The sequence below is a fragment of the Herpailurus yagouaroundi genome, unplaced genomic scaffold, assembly GCF_014898765.1.
Source record: "Herpailurus yagouaroundi ecotype Mexico unplaced genomic scaffold, PumYag 159, whole genome shotgun sequence".
In the NCBI taxonomy this organism is placed as follows: Eukaryota; Metazoa; Chordata; class Mammalia; order Carnivora; family Felidae; genus Herpailurus; species Herpailurus yagouaroundi.
This window is the reverse complement of record NW_024412400.1, coordinates 12,333,891-12,361,602: the sequence shown is the minus strand read 5'-3', so window position 1 is coordinate 12,361,602 and position 27,712 is coordinate 12,333,891. Positions and strand designations below refer to the sequence as shown.

General features: G+C 44.9%; 1 protein-coding gene across 2 annotated transcripts in view; it reads left to right on the top strand.

The window, feature by feature from the left end:
• The window catches only part of TGFBR2 (transforming growth factor beta receptor 2), a 90,542-nt gene that overhangs the window by 33,622 nt on the left and 29,208 nt on the right, over window positions 1–27,712 (top strand). The window contains exons 2-4 of one of the 2 annotated variants that reach the window (XM_040479989.1): window positions 4,209–4,377; window positions 9,590–9,780; window positions 24,145–24,255. In XM_040479989.1, the coding sequence (XP_040335923.1) occupies window positions 4,209–4,377; window positions 9,590–9,780; window positions 24,145–24,255 (471 nt within the window). The remainder of the gene's footprint in view (window positions 1–4,208; window positions 4,378–9,589; window positions 9,781–24,144; window positions 24,256–27,712) is intronic. The other variant, XM_040479990.1, reaches the window with a different exon arrangement.

The window sequence follows — 27,712 nt, the reverse complement described above, 5'->3', positions numbered from 1 at the left end:
TTTTGTTGTGGTGTTTAGGGTAATATCTTTGTCCCTGGCAATTCACATATATCCACTCACCTTTCATTACTTTGGCTTCACAAACACGTATTCACAAACCTAAGATGTTTGATACCTGAGGTTGCAATGGTAACTTCTTCTGTTGATTGGAATGCACAGATGGAATCATGCACGCGGTGATTAGCCACTGGGGCCCTTCCTGCACCCCCCTGCAGGAACCCCCCCCCCAACTCTGAATACCGGTGTGCTACTTAGGGTGCTATCGGTGATTCTTGAGGACTCTGAGCTAGTCCTTGGAATCTTCGGCGGTGGGGGGCTTGTGGGTCTTCAGGGAGTCTGTAAGTCAGCCCTCTGAAATGATAGCCAAAACTTCCTAAGTATGTCTCCCCCATCTCTTCAGAGTGACTTCATAAAGTTTTTAGCAAAACTAGATGACCTCCAACAAAGCTTAAGAGAAGCTTTGCCCCTTACATTTCACTCTATGCCACCAACACACGTATTCACAAGGGAGAACACTGGCTTAAAGCAGAGGCTGATGTTTGCTGGCTGGCTGGAGTTGTCAAGGTAGGGAGCCTCCTGAGGTCGGTGAATAGGGAGTGGCTGGCTGTAGAAGGGAGGGCAAGAAATGATAGTGAATATGCCCCGGGTAAAGGCTTTCAAATTTTTCAGAAAAACAAAAACCTAAAAAACAGCTGCTCAACCTTAAAAAGTCTGTTCACCTTAGCAGTGGTCGCTTTTACAATAATAAAGAGAAAGATGAGGCCTCTTCACTGGGTACTTACGACGCGATATGTGATAACATCCTTTGGTGCACAGTAGGTGTTTGATGTGTATGAATCCCCACTGTAAACTGTCCCTTCCCCCCCCGACACACACACACACCTGTACCCCCAAGTAGGGAGTGAAGTTGGCTGTTTGCCTTTTTCCCAGGGTTCATTGCAAAGGCCTTCCCTTTCTGGGTCTTGCCGTAGGCAGCCGGCTTTGTAGACCTGCATGTCTCCAGGGGCCCCGTTTGCACAGACTGCGGTCGGAATGCCACCCCCAGCGCTGTGTGGCTTGGCGGCCCTTCTCTAGCCTTTCTCTTCTTTGATGGCCCTCTTTGGTGTCTTCACTGTTGATTGTGCTTTGTAGGCATCAGATCTAAAGCCCTTCTACTTGTCAACAGGTCTGCGGCTGCCCTGGTGGCTTCCAACAGTGGACTCACTGTTTGCACCCCTCTCCTGACTTTTCTCACACTTCTTAGCTTGTGTTAGAAGAGCACTAGCCATCCCTGAGAAGGACTCCTTTTAGGGGCTGGTACTCCTGGCTTTATGGAGGGGCTGCTCCATTACAGTCACAGAAGTTGTGTGTGTGTGTGTGTGTGTGTGTGTGTGTGCGCGCGCGCAAGTGTGTGTGTGTGTGTGGTGGGAGGGTTGTTTGTTTTGTTTTGCGCCGATCATGTTGTTTTCAGTTAATTCTAGGTCAGGATTCTCTGCCTTGGGTGCACGTTAGAATCATCCAGGCAGCTTCTTAAAATCCTGATAATCAGGCTGCCTTCCAGCATAATTAAATCGGTGTATCTGGAGGTGGGACCTGGGCCTCATTATCTTTTAAAAGCTCCGTAGGCGATTGATTCTAACATGCCCTCAAAGTCGGTAACCGCTAATACAGGCTAAAATCCTAAAATGCTAGAAGGCTTAATTCCATTTCATGGAGGCTTCATTTTATATTTAAAAAGAACAAAGCTTCTGGCAAATGGATGTTTGTCTGTCTGAAACATACTCTATACCAAAAAAAAAAAAAAAAATTCACATAAATACAACATGCTCCAGCTTTTTGTTGTTTTACAAATGTCTTATAGGGAAATCTAAAGGGTTAAGTTAGTTATTTCATAAATAGATCCAAATCTAACTATTGCAAATATATATATATATATATATATATATATATATATATATATATTCATTGTCGTGTTAGTCCCAAATTGAACACAAAGTTCAGAAAACATTTTAGCCTGTATTTTTAGCTTAGCATAGAGCTCTGGGTCTGGGAGACAAATTTCAAAATAGTTTGTTGCCTAAAAATATACTTCCTGAAATGAACTTGAGGCCTGAGAGGGATGAATGGGTTTGGTTTTTTTTTTTCTTCTTCTTCTTCTTCTATATTTAATGTTACCACAAGAAAGCAAATCTTAAATTTATGTATGTTTGTATTTTTAGAGACCCAGGAAACAGGTGCTATGCCCAAGTGATGAAGAGGGTTTCGTGGCAAAGTGTGGATGACAGAAATCTGAAATTCACGGGACAGGGAGAGACAGGGGGTGGGTGATGAAGTCGTTCCTTTGGCTTTAGGCAGGAGCATGCTTGACACAGGGAGGAGATGGGGAGGCTCTCCTCAGGCTTTTCCAAGGGCGATTCCTGGGAGAAACGTACCTCCCAGCTTCCTAATGGCCAGTGACTGTTATGGTGCTACAGGTGGTCTAGGCACCTAATCTTTCTTAGTCCAGTTGGTAAGTGTCTCTGAGTTCATGTTTGTTGACCAAATGCCTAGTAGCCTTGTCTTTATTTTTTATTTTTTTTAATGTTATTTATTTTTGAGAGACAGAAAGAGGGAGGGAGAACAAGTGGGGAAGGGGCAGAGAGAGAGGGAGACACAGAATCTGAAGCAGGCTCCAAGCTCCAGGCTCTCAGCACAGAGCCGGATGTGGGGCTCGAACTCACAAACTGTGAGATCATGACCTGAGCTGAAGTCAGACGCTTAACCGACTGAGCCACCCAGGCGCCCTCCCCCCGCAACCCACAGTAGCCTTGTTTTACTTCTCTCGACTCTCAAACTCATCCATTGAACTTCCACTTTTGCCAGTAGAAATGGATCTCGTGCAGGAAAAATAAGGGGAAGGTAGTGTTCTTTGCAAGACACATGCTGCATGTCTGTTAACATGCAGCATGTGTCTTGCAAAGAACAGTCTGTCTTCAATATGTTATTGATGACTGTGAATGAATATTGCATGTATAATCACACCCGCCACCCCCCAATCTGAAGGAAGAAGTTATGTATCCTTTCCCACTTGCTACAAAGAGCCAAACGTGAACTCCTTATAGTTAGTCCTTTGTGTAGTCATTCTTCACGTAGTCATCTGACAAATACTTTGGATACCTTCTCTGTAGCAGGTCGTCTTCTTGGCACTAGAGATACAGTGTGTCAACAGGGCAGATGAAAGCTCACGGAGCTTGCATCTTGGTGGATAGATTGTAAGCAAGTAAGTGACTGAGATAGTTGTGCAGGAGATACAACAGAATTCTGTGGTAGTTACTTGTGGGTTGCTTTAGGATGAAGAGGTCACATTAACTGGAGACCAGGAAGGTGACAAAAAGCCAGACAAAGGGAATAGCAAGTGAAAGGCTCTGGGGAGGAAGGAACTTGGCTTCTTCCGGGGAAGGCCGGAAGGAGCTGGTGGGGGTGTGGTGGTGGATAAAGTCAGAGACGTAGCAGGTGGTAGATTTCTCGAGGTAGAACTCACCTTTCACTCACCTGAGGGACTCCGGCGCCTGGAGCCTTGCCAATTTGGGGGATTCTATCTCAGAGACAGTCAGTGTTGGTTGATTAACTGATTTCCTTCAAGGCAATGGGGAGAAGTTAGAACCAGTCTCTGGCCAAGAACGCCCTTGTAGCTTTTCCCATGCAGGTGAGGAGACTGATGGCAGTGTCCTGCCTCACCTACAGTGTCTCCTCTGAGTTGGCCAACACGCTTTTGGACCGCACAACTCTGCTCCATTGTGACCTCTCTCTGCCCATCTAAGTGGTGGCCCTCGTTAGGATCCTGTATCCTCTGTGTTTCTATTTTGGGTTACCGTACCCTCATTTGTTTCCTTGTCTGTCCACTCAGCTAAATGATGGTTTCCTTAAGGTAGTGTTCTCTGTGCTTCCAGCACCCAGAACTATGCAGTAGACCGATCAGTTCGCTGTTTCTGGATGGCATGATTGTTTGTAGATAGAGTGCCTTAGGTAACCACTGACAAAATCAAGAAGTTACTCAGACGTCCCCCCGCCCTGGCCACCACCACCCCGAAGTGGCTTTCATTACGAATCGCCTGTGTGAAGGAAATTCTGATCTGACAAAAAGGCATTATTTTATTTCGTTCGAAATCGCAACACATCATCAGGGGTTCGCTGGCAGGCTGCCTAGCAGTTAGATACTCACTTCATGTGTCCTGCTTTTCCCTCCCCAGTTAACAATGGCATGATGGTCACCGACAACAATGGTATCATCAAGTTTCCGCAATTGTGCAAATTTTGTGATGTGAGATCTTCCACCTGTGACAGCCAGAAATCCTGCCTGAGCAACTGCAGCATCACGTCTATCTGCGAGAGGCCGCACGAAGTCTGTCTGGCCGTCTGGTAAGGTGGCCTCTAAAAATCTGCCTTTTCTCTCTTTTCTAAGTGATGCGCGCTGCCGTGCGTAAAGTCAGGGTGTCCCCTGGCCCCCTGACTTGTCCCTTTCCCTCAGGCAGCCTCTCTTCCAGAGATATTCTGTATGTTTTCAGATACACACACACACCCCTGTGGCTCTGTTTACATGTGGGTGTGACAGTGTATAAGATGGCCTTAAATATTTACAGTAAGTCTGGGACCCCTTCCTTGTATGAAGGAGAGACATTTGCCACTTGTCGTTTTAACTGACAACCTCCCGCTCTGTACCCCAGAGTGATACCAGGAGCTTTGTTTCTCTGAGGCAATGTCAGTCTTGTTTTATGGGAGGAGAGGGGATGAAAGGTGGCTGTGTAAAGAGGAAAGACCTTGTCAAAAACAGGGAAGTTCTTAGGAGAACCAGAAAAACATCCCATTCATTAGTCAGAAGTCCTGGCCATGTTACTCACAGCACCACTGGGCTACATACTCCATCTTGCTCTGGGATCAGAACTGCTTGTTTCTTAGATCACATTCCCTTCATATTCTCTCTCTCTCTCTCTCTTTCTCTCTCTCTCATTCCCCCTTCAACACATGCACACACACACACACACACACACACACACACACGGTGCTCATAAATCCTTTGGTTCATTCATAGTTTGGGATTGGGAGTAAGAGCCAGAGATAAAAGGAAAATAGAGATTAAAAGAGTCCTCTTTTATAAAATGTATAAATTCATTAATGAAATACAGCATTTGCAGACTTACTCTGATGTTTTAAATTTGTCAGCCAATTTTTTTCTTAAGTAACCTATGCGTTTCCTAGCCAGTTGGCAAATGAGAATATCTTATCTATCTGTCTATCTATCTATCTATCTATCTATCTCTTTTCTTAGTTTTTTTTAACATTTATTTATTTTTGAGAGAGCGAAACAGAGCACGAGTGGGGGAGGGGCAGAGAGCAGTGGGGGACACAGAATCCAAAGAAGGCTCCAGGCCCTGAGCCGTCAGCACAGAGCCCGACGCGGGGCTCGCACTCACAGACCGTGTGAGATCATGACCTGAGCCGAAGCTGGCCGCTTAACCGACTGAGCCACCCCGGCATCCCGGCGAATGAGAAGATAAACCCAAATGTCTCCCTGCACCACCCCCCACCACCCACCCCACCGCCTTTTGGAGAAAAAGTCTTTTGAGACTTTCTCCAGACCACATACAGTTAGCCTTGATGATAGATCTGAAAAGCTTGCAAATTTCGATACATACCAGGGGATGAACGAGTTTCTTAAGAACTCCCAAGAATGTTAACAGCCAGTAGCTGTCGTGACGGCTTGCTCTACCTGCCAACCTCATCAGGTCCAGTTCTGAGCACCGTCTTTGCGAAAGGGGTTTTGACAAAGATCGTGCTCAGAGGAAGAGGGGCCGGTACGCTTGCAGGCTTAGGAAGCTTGTGATGTGTCAGCTGTTCCTCACAATCAGACGTGGTGAACCCAGTAAAGAGAAGACATGGGCTCTGTTGAGAGACATTGGATGGCCGCTCAAGGGGAAACTATAATAAACTCGTTCTCCATCATTCTGAAGGGCAGAAAGAGGATCCGTCAAATGAACAAGGGATCGGCCTGCAGTATAAGTGTGAACATTTTCACACTTGTGGTTTCCTGCCAGCAGAACAGGCTTCCTCGTCTGAGGAGTCAAAGTGCAGGGGAGGCTGGGGGACCACCCATCGAGTCGAATGCAGGAAAGATTGAGGCACCAGATTGTTATGGCCTCAAAGCTTCCTCCTTGGCATCTGGTCTCTGCTGATCACCTTTACTTAAATCTCCACCGTGACGTGAGAGTTTACTTCTGCGACCCCAGACAGGCTCATCCGATAGATGTTTTGACCTGTGGCCCAAGCCCCACTGATGGCACGTGAATCGAGTCGCTGTGAAATTCCAACCTCTGGAACGAGGCGTTGCTCGCTGTCTCAGAGGATGCGAGCATGTAGCGGGGAGGAGACCTCCCTGTTTCTTTGGCGTGCCCACCATGAAGAGTTAATACAGCCAGTGTTGTTTTTCTATCTGTCTCAGCAAAGACAAATCCTCCCGTGGGGGTGGAGTGTCGGTAAAGAGAAAGGGACGTGAGGGGTGCTGTCGCACATCTTGCCCACCCTCCTCCGCACTGAAGCCCTCACCCCCTCAGCTGCTGGCACCAGTCGCCGCTGAGGGATCACCCGAGTCCCTCCAGCTAATTTCCCTCCCTCCACTGACTGGAGCTGCTGCCCTCACGTGGCCTCTGCTCAAATTTGCCCCTCCCCATGGGGAGCCAGCCTCCCGTGACTGATTGACTCCAGGGTCCAAAATGCCAGGCCATGTTGCCTCCTTTGGGACCACCCTGACTGGCCATCTTAGCTTTACATCTTCTGAGGGATCAGGGAGTCATTTGCTGTGACCTGCATTGTGGCTCAGCTCCTGCTGTAGGAAGTGCTCCTTCCTTCATCCCTTACAGGTGCCTCTCCAGAAACTCGCCGCAGAAATCTCGCCTTAAGGTCCGTTTCCAGGGAAGCCCAGCTAACAGCCAGATGTGGAAATGGAAAGGCTCTACCCCTGCTCGTGCATGCCAGTGCCTTTTTCGTCGTGGTGTTCTTTTCATTCATTCATTGACTCATTTGTTCATTTAACTGATGTCAGCTGCACCCCCATACCGTGTCAGACGCGTACGTTCTTGCCAAGGATAAAAATAATTTGGACCCAAAGTTAATTTCATTATTGTGTTTCTGTTTTTGAGTGGATGTTGACAAACCCCTTTAATGGCTCAGAGCAAATGTTTCAGCACAAAGAAGTCTGTATTTATTCCATCGTGTTCTCCCTTCCTATGCTCAACTGTATCTGAAGATGTTTTTCAGAGTTGGCTTTGCCTGCCAGGGAGCACTGTTACAGGAGTGAGTGGAGAAAGCAGTTAAGGACTTTCCCCAGACTCAAGTATTCTAATTGAATTTCCTCTCTGCAATTTTAGTTCTCTAAGCAGCGAGGAGATGGCAGGCAAGAGGCTCAGGAGCTGCCCAGGGATTATACAGCAGCTTTCCTTCACGGCCCACAGTTCCTTCCTCCTTCCATTCGTTGGGCTCTAGAAGCTTCACAAGGAAGAGACACCATACTTTTACTTGGGGGGCACAGAAGACTCAGCCTTCAGTTTGTTACCCGAACCAAAAAGCAACCATCTCTGGGCACGCACACAACACACACACCCCCTCGCGGTGGGGGCAGGGAGGGAGGTGCTCTTGCTTCATGCCTGCCATTTTTGCCAAGACTTTCAGTAGCTTTGGGGTGAAGGATAAGTGGGTTTTTTAAATAGGCATGGTTCGTTGTGTGATCATGCCAAGTTGGGTTTCACTTTGTTCCCTGCTAGCCACCCTAGAGTAAGGATTCTGATTGTGGCATTTCCTTTACCAGGAGGGACCTGCTCAGCAAGGGCGTGCTTCCCTTGTGCCTGCTGGAGTGTTAGTTCCAGAACCCTTGAGCTCTCTCGCCAAGGGCCCGTTTGCCTTTGCGGGAGCCAACCCTAGGTTGCGTGGATGCCAGACATGCTGTCTGTATTCCTGGTTGGACCATTCTATCTGTACCCTTACTTCTGCTCTTCTTATTCTTGTTGACATATTGCCCATTAGTGTCCTGGAATTTAATACCCTAGCGGTGGTACTGTTAAAGTTGCTCTTCCCCTGTGGACATGGCCTACCTGTTTTCCAGGTGAGGGCTGTACCTCAGCTGCTTCTTGCTTCCAACCTGCCTCCCATTTGCCTTGCTGCAGGCAGTTAGCTTGTTGCCGGGAGGGGAGCAGCTGGTGAGTGTGTGTGGGCATGTGGGCACGAGTGTGCACTCAGTCGCACGCATTCAGAATCCTTCCCACGGGAGATTATATTTGCAAATTGATGGTCATTGAGGCCTTATTGACCCTTCCCTAGACAACCCCCGCTCCAGATACAGAGACTACCTTTCAAGACCACACGTATTTTGCATCTGAAGAGGTCAGAGATGGGAGGAAAGAGGTCAAACCAACCTTGGTGTTGGACACAGTCCTCCAAGATGGCAACTTTATGAGGAGCAGATTGAAACAGGCAGAGAATGATGCACATTTTCAAGGATGCCAGAGTTTTATTTTGGCTTTTGCAATTATAACAGTGGACATTAATCATGTCACTTTTATTTTTTTTTTATTTTTATTTTTTTATTTTTTTAACGTTTATTTATTTTTGAGACAGAGACAGAGCATGAACTGGGGAGGAGCAGAGAGAGAGGGAGACACAGAATCGGAAGCAGGCTCCAGGCTCTGAGCTGTCAGCCCAGAGCCCGACGTGGGGCTCGAACTCACGGACCGGGAGATCATGACCTGAGCCGAAGTCGGACGCCCAACCGACCAAGCCACCCAGGCGCCCCTAATCATGTCACTTTTAAATGTAATGTACACATACAGCCAGCTGAGCATTTTCTAGGGCCTAAGTAAAATGCCACGTGGGAGATTCTCTGAGCCCTTCGCTGAGTTAGGCTTCAAATATGTGATGTGAAGGGATACTAAATGTAGAAGTAATTTGTTTAAGACAGCGTAAACTATTTCACCGAACTGTACATAAGAACACCTTGCAATTCTTTCCCGTGTGTGTTCTTTTTTTTTTTTTTTTTTCCTCTTCTTTCCCTTTCTATGCGTCTGGAAACTGCCAGTCCTTCCTCTAGGAAGTTTGTTCCGTTTGCTCAGCCCAGCAATAAGCTGACACGGAACACGCCCTCGCTCATAGTGCTCTGGGGCCCAGTGAGAACATTGTAGAAGCTAGACATGACCCTCATCCTGCCAGATAAACTGGGGATACGGCATGAGCCCGGTGGTGCGTTCAGGATGGAAGGTTTAATCCTGAGTCCCTAGCAATCTTCCGTTTACCGTGCCTTCCTTTCTACTGATTTAATTAAGACATAATGTGTACTATTCTCCAGCAGGACAGCCTCCAAGGAAAGCCTTCGTGTTTACGGACATAAATGGGTTTTGAGACTACGCAATGGAAAAACCAAAATGAGTAGAAAAAGCACAGGGGACTGGAGGACAGCCTGTTAATGCTGGAGAACAGGGACCAGCTGCCATTGTTAGAACAACTTTGTGAAGGCAACACAGGCCAGATTGCTTTTCTGCCCAGAAGACCGTATTTATCCGTCCTCTTTTTTCTCTCCTTTGCACCCTAGGAGAAAGAACGATGAGAACATAACCCTAGAGACGCTTTGCCATGACCCCAAGGTTACCTACCATGGAATTGCTCTTGAAGACTCTGCTTCTCCCAAGTGCATTATGAAGGAAAAAAAGGTGTTGGGCGAGACTTTCTTTATGTGTTCCTGTAGCACCGATGAATGCAATGACTACATCATCTTCTCAGAAGGTGAGTCTTCTTCCCCTAAGTGTCTGGAGCCCCGCTTCCTCTGTGTCCAGAGTCTCAGGCTCCATCCTTCTGGGACTAGACAGGGAGCTTACGCTCTGTGGATTAGGAACCAGGCACCTGGCGGGACGAGGTGCTTAAGGAGTAACAGGGCTGGTCCTGGCCCAGAGCCAATCTGGCTCATAGGGCCCACGTTCTTCTTGGCCTGCAACCAGTTTCTTCCCCGACAGCAGTGGCTCTCCGTGCGGTCCCTGGAGCAGCCGCGGCGGCATCACCTGAAAACTTGTCAGCGACGCAGATTCCGGGTCCCCACCCCAGACTATGGAAGTAGAAACGCTGGGGTGCAGGCCCCAAAATCTGTGTTTGAATAAGCCCCCCAGGTGATTCTGATGCCGCTGAAATATGAGAACTACTGGTCTAGAGATTGGAGGAGGCTGTCTTACTTTGAAGACTTAACTTTGAATTAAGTCAAGAAGTTTTGTGTACCTGTTCTCAGGATTTGTCTGAAGGGTACTTATTAATGCCCCGTCTCTGAGGAGAGCTGAAATGCAGACAGAAAATAACGACCCAGGATTTATAGGGAAAGATGAGATTAGAGTCTTGCCTCCATCTTTGAAGTTCAACGTTCACTCAGCTTAAAAAGAGAGCACACACTATTCCTTCAGTTTAAACCACTGTTCAGTGATTTTTAACCACAAAAATAGTATGTGTTCCTTATCAAAAATTCAGACAATCCACAGCCTGTAAAAATTTTAAATGGAAGTACGTAAGTTTCCTCTCCTCACTCCCAACCCAGTAGATAATCAATATGAATAGTTTGTTGGATGCATACTTGTCTCTGTCATCCATTCATATTATCCTTCCTTATCTCCTCTGTTTCCCTATTTCCTCCCCCTCTCTTCCTTCCTTCCTTCAATCCATGCATCTGTCTGTCCGTCCGTCCATCCATCCATCCATCCATCCATCCATCTATCCATCCCATACCCTCATTCACCTTTCAGTGCAAATAGTTGATCATACTATAAATATTGTTTGACAGTATTTTTTCACCCAGCCCCCTTACTTCTCCTTTTAAATAAGACAATACATACGGATATACTGCCTGCCTTTTAATTATTGTCTAGAAGTTCCATAATGTGGATGGTTAATCCACATTAACCATCCCAACAGGGATTTAACCACTCCCTGTTGGTAGATTATTTAGTTGTCTCCATTTTTCCACTTAATCCTACATTGAATATCGTTGCAAAAATGTCTTGTACATTTGTGCTAATGTTTCTGTAAGAGAGATTTCAGCCCCAAGGAGGTCTGATTCAATAAAAAATCCTTTTAGAACACAAGTTCTGGGTTTACGCAGCATCCCTGCTGCTCTGTGTATCGCAGCGATGGAAAACGAGGTCTCATGCTTTGTGTATGGTGCTCATGAGCACTGCTGACCCACCTTTTTCTCTCTCTGTGTCTTTTGCCAACTCCCATTCCCCTCTTCTTGTCTAACCCCTTACCTATTCCAGAGTCTCTGTACAGAGTCAGACACGTTCATCTTGTCAGCACAACACTTTCGAAAATCACCCCTCCCTCCTATTTTCTCATCCCATGATCCATTTGTCTCATTTTTCTTGTGTAATTTGAGTTAGGTGGGAAGATATAACTGTGTTAAATCACACTAAAGCATGGTAACACCTGATATACTGACTTAACACATGAACCTTCCCCAAGTAGTTCACCTTTTCAAAGAACTCCCAGTCTAAGGTTAAGGGATTAATCTCTAATAGTAGACTATCCAAACAGGTTTATTGCCATCGATGAAACTTTTCTCTCCTTTTGCAAACTGGTTTATCCACAGTGGAAGAGTTTATTCTGTCCAGAAGGGACGAAAGTTAGTAAATGGCCTCAAAGTTGAATATATAGTTGCATTACTATAAGCTTTTAAGGTATTAATGACTTCAGGGGCACCTAGGTGGCTCAGTCAGTTAGGTGTCTAACTTTGGCCCAGGTCATGATCTCACAGTTCATGGGTTGGAGCCCCACATCCGACTCTGCACTGACAGCCCAGAGGCTGCTTTGGATCCTCTGTCTCCCTCTCTGTCTCTGCCCCACCCCAGCCTGTGTTCTCATTCTCTCTCTCTCTCTCTCTCTCTCTCTCTCAAAAATAAATAAACATTAAAAAAAAAAGAGGGGCCAAAATTCTTCTTAAAAAAAAAAAAAGAAGAAGAAGATATTAATGACTTCCGTTTGCAGTATATTTCAACTCAGGTGATCATCATGGGCCCATGTCTGTACTTTCCCTCTTATTCATTATCAGACTATTTCTTTCCTTATGAGGTAAGATAATGAGCATAAAGGCAGTTTCTCATTTACAACGCAGGAAATCCAGCACAGCTGATGACTGGATTGTCTGGATGACTTCAAAGTCTCTTAAAATGCTCCAGGGAGTGTCTGCCTTTTAGACATCTCCCTTCTCTGCAGTGGGATAATTCCTCCATGTAAAACGCCACATAATTAGCAACATTTGGGGATCCACATCCCTTCTTACTGCCACCATCTCTTTCTTATGCTGAGGAATGAAATGTCTTGAAGCAATTTTTATTTCTCCATTCCATGTCAAATAAGATGTCAAACACAAACACTATAAAGTGTCTTATGCTGTATTTTTATTCGTACGGTGCTCTGTTCTTGTTGCCAGATTTCTGATCTGCAAACGCTGTGAGTGATAATTACTCACATCTTCCATTGTTCTTAAATATTTAAGGGCAAAAGGTAAGCCACGTGGTTTTCCTTTTAAATGTAGATCTTATTTCCAGGGCTATTAGCCAAGATAGCTGACATTCAGCGAGAATGAATCCTGTCTCTGAAAGATTCTCTCTTGCTAAAAGGTGTTGTGTAGAATTCTGAGAAGTCCCAGTCCGCCCCTGGACTCCCCCAGACTGAAGATTCCAGCTAGAAGAGCGGGTGGTTGTGTTAGTCCTTCTTGATGGCCTCGTGACAGCTGCTAGTCAGAGGAGACCTGTGAGGCTCCGGGACCGAGCATAGAATGTGGGAGGAGGGAACCCTGAGCAAACAGCTGTCCTGTTTACTTGCAGATGACACATCCACTTTGCAGAGACATTATGTGGGGGATCGATCTCCCACTGAACCTTTAAGAATCAAACGCAACCACTCGGCTTTATTCATTCCATAAACGGTTTCCAAGTGCAGTGAAGACACTCAATTTGCAGCGCTCAGAGCAAGGAGATGATTTTTTTTGCTGTTTTAGGAAAGAGAAACGGTGTAGTGTAATTGGTTAAGAGTGGGAGCCCGAGGTGGGTTCCCTGCATCGATGGCCTGTTCTACTACTTATGAGCTTTGCCACCTTGGGCCAGTTACCTGATGTCTCCCTGCTTCAGTCCTCTTGGGTATGAAATGGAAATTAAAGGGCAGGGTTGGGGGCTGGGGCGGTGTTGTGATGTTGTCAGAATTGAATAGATGCATGCGTGCGGAGCCCTTACGTCAGTGCCCAGTACAGCGTGGGGAGTCACTCCTCGCTGCTGGAGTTCGTTGGGCTTTTTGTACAGGTTTGGCACTTTTGGTTAAGACCTGGGCCAGGACTGTGCGGTGCCTGGGTCTCCTCCGGCACTGAGGTCGTGCGGTCGGGTTTTGAGCATGGCATGCCAGCAGAGCATTGAGACCCCTCTCACATACACGGAGGGGCTTGCTTTGCTGGACTCTGAGCCTCATCGTCCGCATGCCTTCACAGAGGAAGGGGAGCGTATTGGGTCTAGGATTTCTAATCAAAGCTAACCACAGCCCTGACATTGCAGGATAATATTACAAATTAGGCACGTTGTTCCTGTTTTGACTCAGAATCACAGCAGGAGGCAGCTAAATAAAACTAGGAAGACTCACAAGTGCCTTTCAGATTAGTGATGAGGGTAATCGCACTCTGTCCTTGCTAGAGGGATTCACCCCCTCTTCTTTTTTCCAGCCGAACGCTTGCTTGGGGCCACGTGCCCGTCTCACTGAATGGCCTGCCACTGTTGACCGCCTAGTGCTGATAGTGGGGGGCCTGTGGCCTGGGGTGGCTGGGAGTTACAGGTGGTGCCGGGAGGGCCCAGCTCAGTAGCCAGTGCACGGTAGGTACCTTCTGTTTTACTCCTTCCTCCCTGGGGAAGGAGAACCCCATGCCAAGGAGCACAGCTCTCCTGCATGGTGGAAACCTTTCATACACGGAGTCTTGGCACACCAGCATTACCAGGGAGCTTGCTAGATGTAGAGAGCCTGCGGGACCTATTGCATCAGCATCTGCCCTGTAACCGTGTCCTTGGTGATTTGTTTGCACGCTGAAGTGTGAAAAGCACTGGTGTGAACTCACCCAGCTAGGCACGGCACCAGAGATGGGTCTCGTTAAGTTCATGCTGGCAACTTGCTGAGCTGATCAGCCCAAGAGGAGTGCATTTGGTCTTAAACCTGGTTCTTTGGAAATGAGCTAAATATACTGTACTCGGTCCATTCGTGAATCGCGTAATGGAACTCCCCAGGGAAATGTGAGTGTTTGTCAACAGTGATGGTAAAGTTCATTTCTTGATACACCTGATGTCTTGTTCACTCCACAGACTTTGTGCTAGTGTCTGCATGTAGATATCAGGCCCGTTTTAGGTACCATTTCTTTCGTTTCCATGATAATGTTTATGCTCATTTGTCGGCGGGGTTTGTCCCCTAGTACTTCCCAAAGCAAGAAGACATGTAGGCATGCTTTTAAGACGTTGTTCTCAATTGGGTCTACAGAGGAGACGTAGGGAGCCCTGGACAAGTAATAGAGTAACCTTACAAAGAGTTTGCCTGAATCAGTTTGTCCTTCAGTTGTTTGCTATGGTCATCTGCCAGAGTTGGGTACGTGAAAAACAAGAAAGTGACTTATAGGAACTTCTTGCTCTCAGGTGACTGGGCTCCTGGCCATCCATCTTTCCTCCTGACTTGGAGCTGAGCTGCTCGTTCTAGAAATGAGCTCTGCAGGAAAGGGAATTAGCATTAAACTCAAGTCGTGAACTTTGAACAGTTTGGTTTTAAGGCCGGAGACCCAACGCCTTCCTTAACTGAAGAGCCAGAAAGCTGAGGCCTTGTCCGAGGCCCCAGGCCGTGGTAATTCATAGAACAGTTAGAACAATAGCAGCCGTGATCACTGCCTCGGGTTGAGAGTCTACTGTCGGTTGGCCACGTGGGCTAACTTGTCCACTTGCAGGGATGTTGTCTTGTTTCCCAGAGTCCTATTTTTTTTTTTCTGCCATCATTTTCTTTCAGCTTTATTGAGGCATAATAGACAAATACAATTGTAAGACATTTAGAATAGACACGTACGTTAGGAAAGGATTCCTCTCATCTAGTTAAACACCTCCGTCACCCCACCTATTTGTGTGTATGTGAGAACATTTAAACGCTGCTTGCAAGTTCCGATTATTCAAGACAGCATTTTCAACTCTACTCACTGTGTTTTACATTAGATCCTCTGACCTTACTCACTTTGTAGCTGAAAATGTGTACCCTTTTATCAACCTCTCTCCATTTCTCTGACCCTCCAGGCCCTGGCAACCACTTTTCTACTCTTTATGAGTTGGACTTTTTTTTTTTTAAGAGTCCACATAAGAAGTGATAACATGCGCTATTTGTCTTTCTGTGCCTGACTTTTCTTTCTTTTTTTTTTTACTTAGCTTAATGCCTTCAAGGTCCATCCATGTTGTTGTGAATGGCAGAATTCTCTTCTTATGGCTGTATATGGATATATTCCACATCTTCTTTATTGAGTCACCCATTAATGAACACTCAGGTTATTTCTATATCTCAGCCATTATGGATTTATCCTGCAGTGAATACGGGAGTATAGGTATGTCTTTGAGAGCCTGTTTTTATTTCCTTGGGTTATTTACCCCAAAGTCAGGTTTCTGGATAGTATGGTATTTCTATTTTTAATTTTTTGAGGAACCACCGTACTGTTTTCCATAGTGGCTGCTACCTTCCCACCAGCAGTCCCAACATTTTCCTTTTCTCTCCTTCCTTGCCAGTGCTTGTCCTCTCCTATTTTTTTTTTGAGTCACATTTTTTTTTAGGCTGAAATGAGTCCCATGAAAGAAGCTTATCTACACTTTTCATTTTACTCCCAAAGAAATGGGTCTCCAGAGAGTAGCATGCATTTGCCAAGATCCCACCGTTGGTTCTCCAGCTTTTACCCACAGAGAATCAGAGAATCTCGTCTCTTCTTCAGGGAGTGCCCTCACCCTTCCACAGTCAGGTCTGGTTGGGGGTGGGGTGGGTCGTGTATGCTTTTTAAATCAGGCTTACACCCGTGGAAGTTTGCACCCTTCACATAAGGGGCTGCCTGTTCTGTGGGCACATGACTGGTCACTGAACCGCAATACACAGTCACCATTCAGCAAGTCCTTGGCAAGAAGTACAACCTCAGGCTTCCACTGTTCATGGGTTTGTGAGAAACGTTTATCACGTAAAGAATGGCCAGCAGGATGCCCATCTCTTGAGAAGCTCATGGTTCCCCCCAGTAAGATGATCCGAGTTTACATCCCAACTAAGCGACTTATAAACTGTCCCTTGAGTGGACTACTTCGCCTCGGCGTTCCCCTCTGAAAAATAGGGATAGAAATAGTGTTTCCTATGACCAGGATAAGTGTGAGGATAAATGACTTCATTCACTTAGGGGACTTAGAATAGTAATTGGATCAGAGCAAGTCTTCAATAAACGTTGTCTGTAAATATTGACTATTACTTATCGTTGGATTCAGCCAGATGATCAAGGAGCTCTGTGCACTGAAATCAGGGTGGTATGTTCACAGTAAGGAATGCTGTTGGGGAAACTGTTCCCTGCATTGTGGTGGTATCTTTAGGAGGAAGCCGGGAGAAATTTCTCTCAGCTCTCTGCCTTAGAAAGACCGTTCCCCTCTGGGGCCCCGTTTGTGTCTGAACTTATGGACACTTTGAACCATATAGAACAGAGGTCAGCAAACTTTTTTGCTAAAGGACCAGTTGGGAAATAGTTTTTGGCTTTCTGGGCCACAGAGTCTGCCTCCTGCGGCTGCTCAGCCCTGCCGTGGAAGCAGCTAGAGACAGCCTGTAAACAAGTGGATGCAGCTGTGTTCCAGTAACACTTCATTTACAGAAACAGACTTCAACCCCTGATGGAGAGCGTGTTTTTCGTACACCCCCCTTCAGTACCAACTGAGTTGAGCATCTAGCAAGTAATGTGGCTACTGACACCACCCCTGCCTGCCTGTATTCCACATTTATCTTCTGTTTACCTTCATTCCACAACCTGTCTTTTACTTTTGTTGTCTTCTTTCCCTACTGTCTCTATCTGTAGGTGACATGAGATTTTTGTTGTTGTTGTTGTTGTTGTTGTTGTTGTTGTTAAACAGGATGGGACTATCAGTAAACACATCAATTATTTGTCATCAACTCAGAAACGAGGACTCTAGAAACCACTTCTGACTCAGAGTTCAACCGATGTGGTTAAACAGAGAAATAGACCGTCCGATACAGGCTGCTACCCAATGTGTTGTCTCATTGCTGACGTGCCAGCTACGTGCAGACTTTTGCAGTTAGCATGCCCTTGAACCTGAGAGGCTGAGAGAAGAGGGACGAGGGCTCCCGGTAGCCACAGAGTTCCATTCCTTCCTCTCTCATTGTAGAATTTCTTTTAAATGAAAACAGCCTCTTCGGTTTGCAAGCCTAACTCTGGCAGGAAGACAAATGATTTTTTTACAGTATCAGACACGCGGTTTCCTGTCTGTGTTTAACTTGCTAGCAGAACATCTCAGCCAGCTGGTTCCCCCCGGACCTATTGTGACCTTAATAACATGGCCTCGCGCCATCCAGCACACGCACTCCGTGTATCGATCCCATGCCTCGTGCACTTTATTGACTCGTATCTGTTTCTGAGTCGGAGAGGACCTGGGAGCACCGCCCCCTTTCCCTTAAATCCCACTTTGTGTTTGTTCCGTCCCAGCATCACGGGGCTGGCTTCTTGGGGAAACTCTTCGTTCTCACGTGGAAGAAATGAGAAGAATAAAGGGGCTTTGGCAGCTCCGTGAGTTCTGGGTGTGCTGCCTTTGAACTGTGCAGTCGCTACTCAAAATAGCTGGCCCGCCAGCTGTGCGTTTTTGTTGCAGGAGAAGCAAACCAGATTTACTTTTTGGTCTCAATGTAGGAGGAAAAAGTCAAGTGTGGAAATATGGTTGTGAAGAGTTGTTAGAAGAGGAAGAAAATTATGGATTAAACTCACTGGTTTCATTCCTGGGAAGAGAAGTCAGTTATTTGAGGTGATGATTCAGTGCTGAAGGAGCCTTTGGTTATGAATGAGCTAGGTTAGAAAGCATCCTCTGAATCTGTGAATACGGCCTATGTCTGGCCAAGGAAATAATAAAGATCGTACATGCCAGAGGGCATTGTGACTCAGTCAAGTGCAGCTTAGAATGTATTTGTGGCGTCTCCGGGCAAAGCAACTCGCCTTTGTAGATTTTTTTTTTTTTTTCCCTAAGCAGCAAAGTAAACAAAGATGCTCTGAGGTTAGATGTGGTTGCTGGTTGTGAATCTGTCTACACTGGAACCTCATTCCACTGTGAATCATGGCAGAGTGGAATCTCGAATCCCATCACTTGGATGTGAGTGACCAGTTAAACATTTGGTCCAATAAGGTGGGACATCTGTAGTCTCTCATCACCCCCATGACCACCTCCTTGTGCTGTACAAACAACACATGGATGGGTGACTGTGAAAAGGGTCCACAGAGACCCTTTGGCTATTTTACAAGTGTCTCAGCGCCCCACCAGTGGAAAAAACACCAGGAAGCTAGCTAACCACCATGAAATTGACTTTCATTTCCGCTCATACTAAACTCCAGAGGCTGTATTTACCACCAGTTGGACATCTGGCTGACAAGATTTTGTAAAATCTTTTCTGATCTTGAAATCACTCCTGCATGGTGCTAATTATGTAAATATCAAATTTACCAGCAATCATTATACATTCATTAAGAAGGAACCTTTTTTTTTTTTTTTTTTTTTTTTTTTTTTTGAAAAAGGGTTTAAAAACCATACGTGGATGTACAGGAAGTCCACTTTGACTTCATGTAAGGAATAAATTTTTAAATATCCCAGTGTTTAGACCTTATCCTAGATCTACAGCTAGATCTATTGGGATTAGATTGTGGAATGATTTACAGAGGAGTGGGGTCCATCCATTGTAACATTTCATCATTTTAAGGACATAACTCATGTTTTTACTTAAAAAAAAATGTACCTTGCATTGCCTCATTAGGATATAGCATGTTCCATTGTCAAGAACGATTGATCCGGAGCACCTGGGTGGCTCGGTTGGTTAAGGGTTCAACTCTTGACTTTGGCTCACGTGATGATCTCACAGTTTGTGAGTTCAAGCCCCACATCCGGCTCCACGCTGACAGCACTGAGCCTGCTTGGGATTCTTTCTCTCCCTCTCTGCCCCTCCCCTGCTTGTTCTCTGTCTCTCTCAACATAAATTTAAAAAATATAGTGTAAAAAAATCCAATTGATCCTAAATGTAGGCATTAAAACTCCTTCCATTCCTTCTTTTTCCAGGTCCCATCCTATTCAGAATACCTATTTCTCCCATCCAGCTGAAGTCGTTCTCTGCTTTGGCTGCACTTGGGAAACACCTGAGAGGCTTGAAAAACCACTCATTAACTGGGTCTTAGCCCTGTAGTTTCAGACTTAATTGGTCTGAGTCCTGGTATCAGGATTAAAAAAAAAAAAAAAAAAAAAAAAAAAAACACAACTCCCTAAGATATTCTAATATGCAGCCAGTGTTGGGAACCACTGAACTCAAGACAGTTTGTTCTGCCAAATATTTTTCTGTTTTTCATCATGTACCTCGTAGAACCTGGAAGAGAATGGCAACAATTAGAGAATGGCAACCACCACGGGAAGTAGCTAAAATGCAGCCTTGTAGGTTAGAGGAGGAGGAAAGCAACCAAACAAAATACCTGTCTTACCACATCCCTGAGGAACAGGAGGGTTCTCTAACACAGGGTAATACCGTGCTCTCTGTAACTTACAAGCAGCTACTCCCGAACAAGGCCGAGCACGTTACTGGGTGGAGGCATCCGAGGTGTTAGAACTGGTGAACTTGTACAGCATTCATTTGAAACCTCAAAGTGTGACTGGAAGGTAGGATGGAAAACTGGGGTACCACTGCCCCGGCAGAGACAAGGTGGGGCGGGAGGTGGGGAGGTGTGCACAGTTGGAGGAGGTGGAGACCCTCAGGTGGGAGGAACTGCAACAAGCTGTGGTTCACGTGGAAAAAGCCAGAAAAAGAGGCAGGTTGTGTTTCAAGTGACCGAGGGGGGATTGATAGTGTGAATAATTAACATGCTTTTCCAAAGTGGTCGGAAGACTAACACGAAGAAAAATGTGGCCCCATAGAACATCTGTCAAGGTTGAGGCTCTGCCCGGGGAGAAATAGGCATTCATATGATAGGTGATCATTTCTTGGGCAAAGCCTGGCATGACGTAGGCTCTCTGTTAATGTTGGTTGCCCTCCTAAAGCCACAGCAACAGAAGTAGCAGGAATCTGTATCCCAAGGAGGAACGTGAAGGACGATGAGCATGGTGGAAGGAGTGTTCTCTACCGTAGCAGAAACAGAATCAGGGTTTTAGTTGCCTGGGATGGCCAGTAATAATGAAACTTAACAGATCCATGTAAAATCAGGCATATAGGTCCAGGCGATTGATTGCAGAAAAGTAGCTTACCAAAAGCTGGCTTGGCATCTGTTCATGTGATAAAGACCCCAGGGTTTACAGGTGAGTTAAGGTCACATTAAATTCAGGCTGATCTGACCGAGAGCATCAAAACAAAACCATAGTACCAACTAACCAACGAGTCTTCAACTGTGCTCGTAGGAAGGGGCATGAGAGTCCCAGTTAAACTTTGCGACACAGATAACATGCCAAGTATTGTGGCTGGGTCTAGAGAAACATGGAGAATCATGAATAACAAGAATGATTTCAGAGAATACATCACTTCACACTTAGAAAAAGGACCTGGCATTTCTTGGGTGCCTGCCATATGTTGGGCAGGCCGACTTTAGAGTCTGACACATAGATCTTTTGAAGAGCAATTGAAGGAAGCAGAGATGTTCAACCTGAAAAAGAAATGATTTAGGGAAGTGGGTGACATACTTACCAAGAGTTTAAGAGCTGTCATCTGTCCCATAGAAGAAGAAGCCATTCTGTTGTCTTTTACTCTAGAGAACAGCATGAAAACCAGTAAATAGATGGCCACATTTGATTTAATACAAAGAATAAGCTTAATATAAAGAATAAATAAGAAACTATCCCAGTGTTCAGACTTTATCCTGATAGATCTACAGCTGGGTCTATTGGCATTAGATTATGGAATGATTTACAGAAGAGTGGGGCCTCTCTGTTGTAACATTTTTTTTTTTTAATTTTTTTTTTCAACGTTTATTTATTTTTGGGACAGAGAGAGACAGAGCATGAACGGGGGAGGGGCAGAGAGAGAGGGAGACACAGAATCAGAAACAGGCTCCAGGCTCTGAGCCATCAGCCCAGAGCCTGACGCGGGGCTCGAACTCACGGACCGCGAGATCGTGACCTGGCTGAAGTCGGACGCTTAACCGACTGCGCCACCCAGGCGCCCCTCTGTTGTAACATTTTGACTAGAGGTTTTATCTCTACCTCTCGAGAATATTCCAGAAGAGGTGGTCATACCCAACTAGACTACCAATAAGGCCCTTTTGTTGGGGAGAGAGGTGGAAGGAAACAATGTAAGGGAGACCACAGAAGGGGTGCAAGGGCTAGGGAATGGCTTAGTTTTGAAATCTGTGTAATTGGAATAAAACAACCACGTGGCCTGGAGGGAAGGCATCTTCCATTATTTTAGGAAGAATTATCCTCAGAGTCTGTCCAGAATGTCAAACAGTCCGGTCAATATTCTAGAAGTTAAATTCAATCGTCTATGCCCAGTGAGCTCACTGTCCTTCTTTTGTTTAATTAGAATGATTTCTTTTTGTTTGCCCGAATCTAGTTGTTTGCTTTTTACTGAGACAATGAATGAAGAATCCTATCTCCTGCAGCAGCTGATTTCACTAGTAATTTCTCAGAGACCCTTTTCTCACTGGCTAGCACTGAATACAGTTCTATGAGGGCTTTGCAAACAGGTCCTTTACGAATTTGCTATGGGAGAGGGAAACCTCTCTGTGGCAGAGGACCAAGGAACTTATTCCATGTTTGCTGAAGCCCCACTTCTCAAAGTCTACTGTGTAAATGAAGCAGGAGGGAACTTTGTAAGATGCAGGTTCTGATTCAGGAATTTAGGACAGGCCTGAGATTCTGCATTTCAGATACGTCCCCAGGTGATGCCTGCCCTGGCTGCTAGTCTGGGGGACACACTTTGTTGTCGTTGTTGTTTTATTTGAGTATGGTTGACATACAGTGTTATGTTAGTTTCAGGTGTACAACTGGAACACCCTTTGAGCAGCAGAGAGCCAAGAGAGTCTTTCTGTATCATGCCACCAGATTTTTTTTTTTTTGATACAGAAAATGCTGGTAAGATATTAGAACTCCTCAATTAGGAAGTGTGTGTGTGTGTGTGTGTGTGTGTGTGTGTGTGTGTAAAATATGGTGGCTTGGTGTGTGTGATGGGGCAAAACAGAGGAAAGCTGTACGGATATGCAATGTAACAAATAAAGAGATGATATCTGTTTTGCTTCTTATGCAGTCTCTTATCTTGTTCTCTGGGGACCCTGGCGTGTCTGTGCCTGGAGAGTGCTGTGGTTCAGTAATGCTTCCTTTGCGTATTGAATGAACATGCACGAAACGTTTTCAGTGAATGAAGAGGAGACATCCGTATTTTTGGTTCACTTTCATCCTTTTCTTTATCGTAACCGGGTCCAACTTCCTTAGACATATGGTTCAACCGAGTTATGTCCCTGGGAGGACAACATCCAAACCAAAATGCGCATGCCTCCATTTTCCCAGTACAGCCAGACTATCTTCCGACTTCCCTAAATAAGCCTTCCACCTTCTTTTTGCTATTGCACTTCAAACTCGTCAGCATACGCTCTCTTAAACTTATTTCTGACAAGGGTATATTGCTTCACTTTCTCAAGAAAGAGAATCTTACAGCTCAGATAGTCATGGGGGACATGGGTTCTCTAAAAGCAGTATTATCATAGGACATGATACAAAAAGAAGCCAGGCAAAACTGCAGTCAAACCACAAACCTAGTGAAATTTTAATACTTCTTTACCAGATGGGGATTTTTTTTTTCTGGTTGGAAACCTATGAAATATGTTACTAATGAGAACTATTAACTTTTTGCTAGAGTTTATCACAAAATAATACAAACGTATTTATCGAATGTGTTTTTTTTTGTTTTTTTTGTTTTTTTTTTTTACCTAACTTAAAGAGCTTGACAGATACTTATGAGATTGCCAGAAATCTCTTGTGAGTCTTATAAAGAACCTAGTGGGGTTATTTCTGGGTTGTCTTCATTCTGCAGGTGAGGAGGCAGAAAGAAACAAAGCTGGCCATAAAATCAGGTTCCAGAGTTTTTAAAAACCCAGTTATGCTGCTTTTCATGTAAATTTTTCAGGCTCCGGATCTACTTTGTTTTGGGAGCTTTCTGTTGCCTGGTGAAGTGTTACTAGTTTGAATCTAGAGCTAGTTTCCGCCCCACCCCCCACACCCCCTGCAGATTGCAAACAAAGTCAGCTTTTCAATGTGCATCGAAAAAGTCACGGCACTGGATCCCAGGTCAGTGTGATGTCTAGAAGGTAAAGTAGTGTTAAAGCTACTAGTCCATCGCTTCATCCTGGAACACTCCAAGAACTCCCCTTCCCAAAGCAGCAGGGACTTCAGGATTTTACATGTGGCGGCTGCTATAGGAGATACTGCTAAATAGTTTAAGGGAAGAAAAGGGACCTTAAATCCCAGGCAGCAAAGGGCGTGGCAAAGAAAGGTGATTCTGGGTTACATTGGGAGACTTGGGATAAAAATCCCCAAATAAGCTGTTTCAACAAAATGTACTTTGTGTGGGTCTGTTTGGAAATAATAGTTTCTTGACTGGAAGAAAGAGTCCTTTTCATACCACGAACCGCTCGTCCTTCCCGATACCTACAGCATTGTTTGCGTGTATATTATTTCATGAGAAAAGAAGCCACGTGTCCGTGCGTCTGGTTGTAGAGCAGATTGAACTAGCATGGGGACACCTGGACACCAAGAGTCACTGAGCCCAGGTGTAAAGGACTGAGTTAGATGAGCCTGTAGATTTATAAAAATTCTTTATCTTGTAACACAGATTCCTCCATTTTGTTTCACTGTGCTGGTTCAGATCTCCAGTTCATGCTCAGTAGAGAGAGCTGTGGTTGGCATCCTGTTCCTGTTTTTAAAAGAAATGCATCTACCATTTCCCCATTAGAATCAAGTTTGCTGAAGACCATTGGTATGTTTTCCTTATCAAGGTGTTCAGCGTCATCATATACTTCCTCTGTGTCCACTGAAATGATCATGTAGTTTTTCTGCTGTAATTGATTAATGTGGTAAATGACAGTAGGTGGTTTTGTTTGTTTCTCGTGCTAAAACATGCTCGCCTGGTAACCTGGTCCTGCTGTCTTATCTTTCTATTTATTTTTATTTCAGTTTAGAGAGAGAGAGAGCCAGCCCAAGCAGGGGAGAGGGGCAGAGGGAGAGAGAGGGAGAATCTTAAGCAGCTTACGAAGCCCAACGTGGGACTCGATCCCATGACCTTGGGATCATGACCTGAACCAACACCAAGAATCAGATGCTTAGTTGTCTTAGCCACCCAGGTGCCCCTCTTATCTTTTTATATCCTTTAATGGGTTTGGCTTGCTGTTAGAATTACTTGTTTAAATCACAGTACGTGAGTGAGATTGTTCTGTAATTCTCTTTTCTCATAGTCTCCTTGTTTGTTTTTCGTTGTTCTATTTTCATGGAATGATCGAACCATGGTACAATCTTTTCTGTTCTCTGCAAGCGTTTATGTGATATTGAATGGGTTTGTTCCTCACAAGTTTGGTTCAGCTGGGACTGGTATGAGTTTAGGGCTTGGGGGGGGGGGAACACTGTTGCTCAAATATTTTCGGTTACTTTTTTCCCCTACTTCATATTTTTCCTTTTTTTTTTTTAAATGTTTTATTTATTTTTGAGAGAGAGAGAGGCAGACAGAGAGGGAGACAGAGGATCTGAAACGGGCTCTGTGCTGACACCAGACAGCCCGATGTGGGCTTCGAACTCACCAACCGTGAGATCATGACCTGAGCCAAAGTCAGACGCTTAACTGACAGGGTCACCCAGGCACCCTTCCCCCACCTCTTATTTAAACAAAATTTAAACTTGTAGGAAAGTTGAAAGGATGGCATAATGTACACTTGTATACCCTGTCCCTTCCTCAGTATTTACCCTGTGTTAACATTTTACTACTTCCTCGTTTCTGTGTGCCTGTGTGCGCTTGCGTGCGTATGGGTATATCGTAGTCAATATTCAAGTTTCCCCAAAGCTGTGGTGTTGCTGCTGTTGCTTAAATTCCGGATCCAGGCAAGGACCACACATTGTATGTAGTTGTTTTACCTCATCCACCTGTTTCTTGTTTTTCACGACATTGACTTGGGACAGGCCGACCCGTTTGTTTTATTCTGGATTTGTCTGATGGTTCCTGCTTAATGAGATTCTTCTTGCTGATCGAGATATAATTGACACTTGACATTATATTAGTTTCAGGTGTACAACATAATGATTCATTGTATGTATATATTGCAAAGTGATCATGACAGTAAGTCTAGTTAACATTCCTCACGGCGGCACGTGGTTACAAGCATATTTTTCTTGTGATGAGAACTTTAAGATTTACTCTCTTAGCAACTTTCAGATATGCAGTCAGTATTTGTAAGTAGAGTCGCTAGGGTGTACATTTTATCCTCCAGACATATTTTATAACTGCAACTTTGTACCTCTTGACCACCTTGGCTCATTTATCCTACCTCATACCTCCCACTTCTGGCAACCACCAGTATGTTCTCTGCATCTGTGGGTTTAGTTTTGTTTTGTTTCTTTAATTCCACATGTAACTGAAACGATAAAGTACGAGTTGTTCTCTGTCAGGCTTCTTTCACCGAGCACAATGCACTTAGGGGCCATTCATGTTGCCATAAATGGCAAGATGTCCTTCTTTTTATGGCTTAATAGTATCCTACTGAGTGTGTATTTATATATTTATATAGATATATCGTGTTTTCTTTGTAAATTCATCCACTGATGGACACTTCGGTTGTTTCCACGTCTTGGAACACTAAATAATGTACATAATGTTGCAGTAAACACTGGGGTGCATCTGTCTCTTAGAGATAGTGTTTCATTTCCTTGAGATGGATTAGATTCAAACCAAACATTTCTGTAAGGATTCTACTGGTGTTTTTATTGTAGGGAAGTTTGGGGTGGGGAGGGGGTTGACAGTTCTGGAAAAATCGAATTCCGAGATGTGTATTCAGACATGTTAATACCAAGAAGCTAATTTGATAGCGAAAGGCTACAAAAGAAGAGAGAGAAAAAAATTCAGAAATTAGGAAAATTTTGAATTACTCATTCAGTTTCTTTAATATTTATGAGATTATCCAAGTCTCATAGTCTTTCTTGGGTCGGTTTTGGTAAATTACACATATATTATTTTCAAGACTTAAGACCATTGTTGTCTAAGTGTTTAAATTTATTAGCAAAAAGGTCTCATGATCCTTTGAATCTTTGCTGTGCTTGTAATTACACCCCCTCTGTGCCTTTGCCTTATTGCCTTAACAGCTGCACAGAGGCTTGCATACTGTATTAGTCAGTATCCACAACCAATTTAGGGTGTTGTTGATCCCTGCCCCTTGTGTCTTTATTCCTGCTTCACGATTTCAATCGTTACGTTCACTATTCTTTCCTTCGGTTCTCTAACATCATGCTGTTTCTAGGCTCTTCCTAGGGCTCGTGCCCTCTTCTCTGTGTTGAACCCTGTGTTGGCTGAAGGTCCCCAGAGCTGCCAGGAGCATCCCTCTTCGGGAAGCCCACCCCTCCATGTGCACCACTACCTGCCATCAGAGCTCCTCTGCTTTGATCCCAGCTCACTTCCTGTACATTTTCCCGGTTCCCACTTCTGCGAAATGGAAATAAATAATACATAACTAGCTGTGTGGCTGCAGGATTCAACATAATTTGTGGTATAAAACATAGTGTTTGGCATTAAGCAGAAGCTTAGTAAACGAGTGCTGGGCTTGTCACCATTATAGTGAACAGAGTGACTTAAGACAGGAAGTTCTCCCTCCCCCCACAGGCCTCTCTCTCTCTAGCAGTTTCCTTCTTTGGATCTGGGCCAGTTGCATGTATATCCTGTTGCTTTAGACGGTATTGGCGTGTGAAAGCTTAGCGGTTAGACTGCTACCACCAGCTTCAAGAATCTCAGGGTTGTCCTGCGGTGTTCATTCGTAAGCCCATGCAGCAAGGAGTGTGTGGAACAATCATCCTTGTCCCTTTGTATTGCTTGGATAAATTAGTTTCTTGGTAAAGTTGTGCCTGAAACTCCCTCATTAAGTGGAGGAATTGCCAAAACTACTTAAAGTATTAAAATAGGAGCCCATCTCTCAAATTCATCTATGGTGATTTGGCTTTTCTCAAGACACATTAACTGACCCACCTGTGGCTTTTTTACTATATTGGTCTTATTTATTGTCTCTGTTACGGTTTGATTTTTCTTTTGAAACTGTGAATTATAGAAGTTTACTTTTAAGTTCCTTTTAGTAACCAGTGTTCTATTGGGGCATAACAAAGGACTTGAAAGAGGCTGGGACAACCTGTTTTCATTGGGTGTGTGTGTGTGTGTGTGTGTGTGTGTGTGTGTGTGTGTGTGTGTG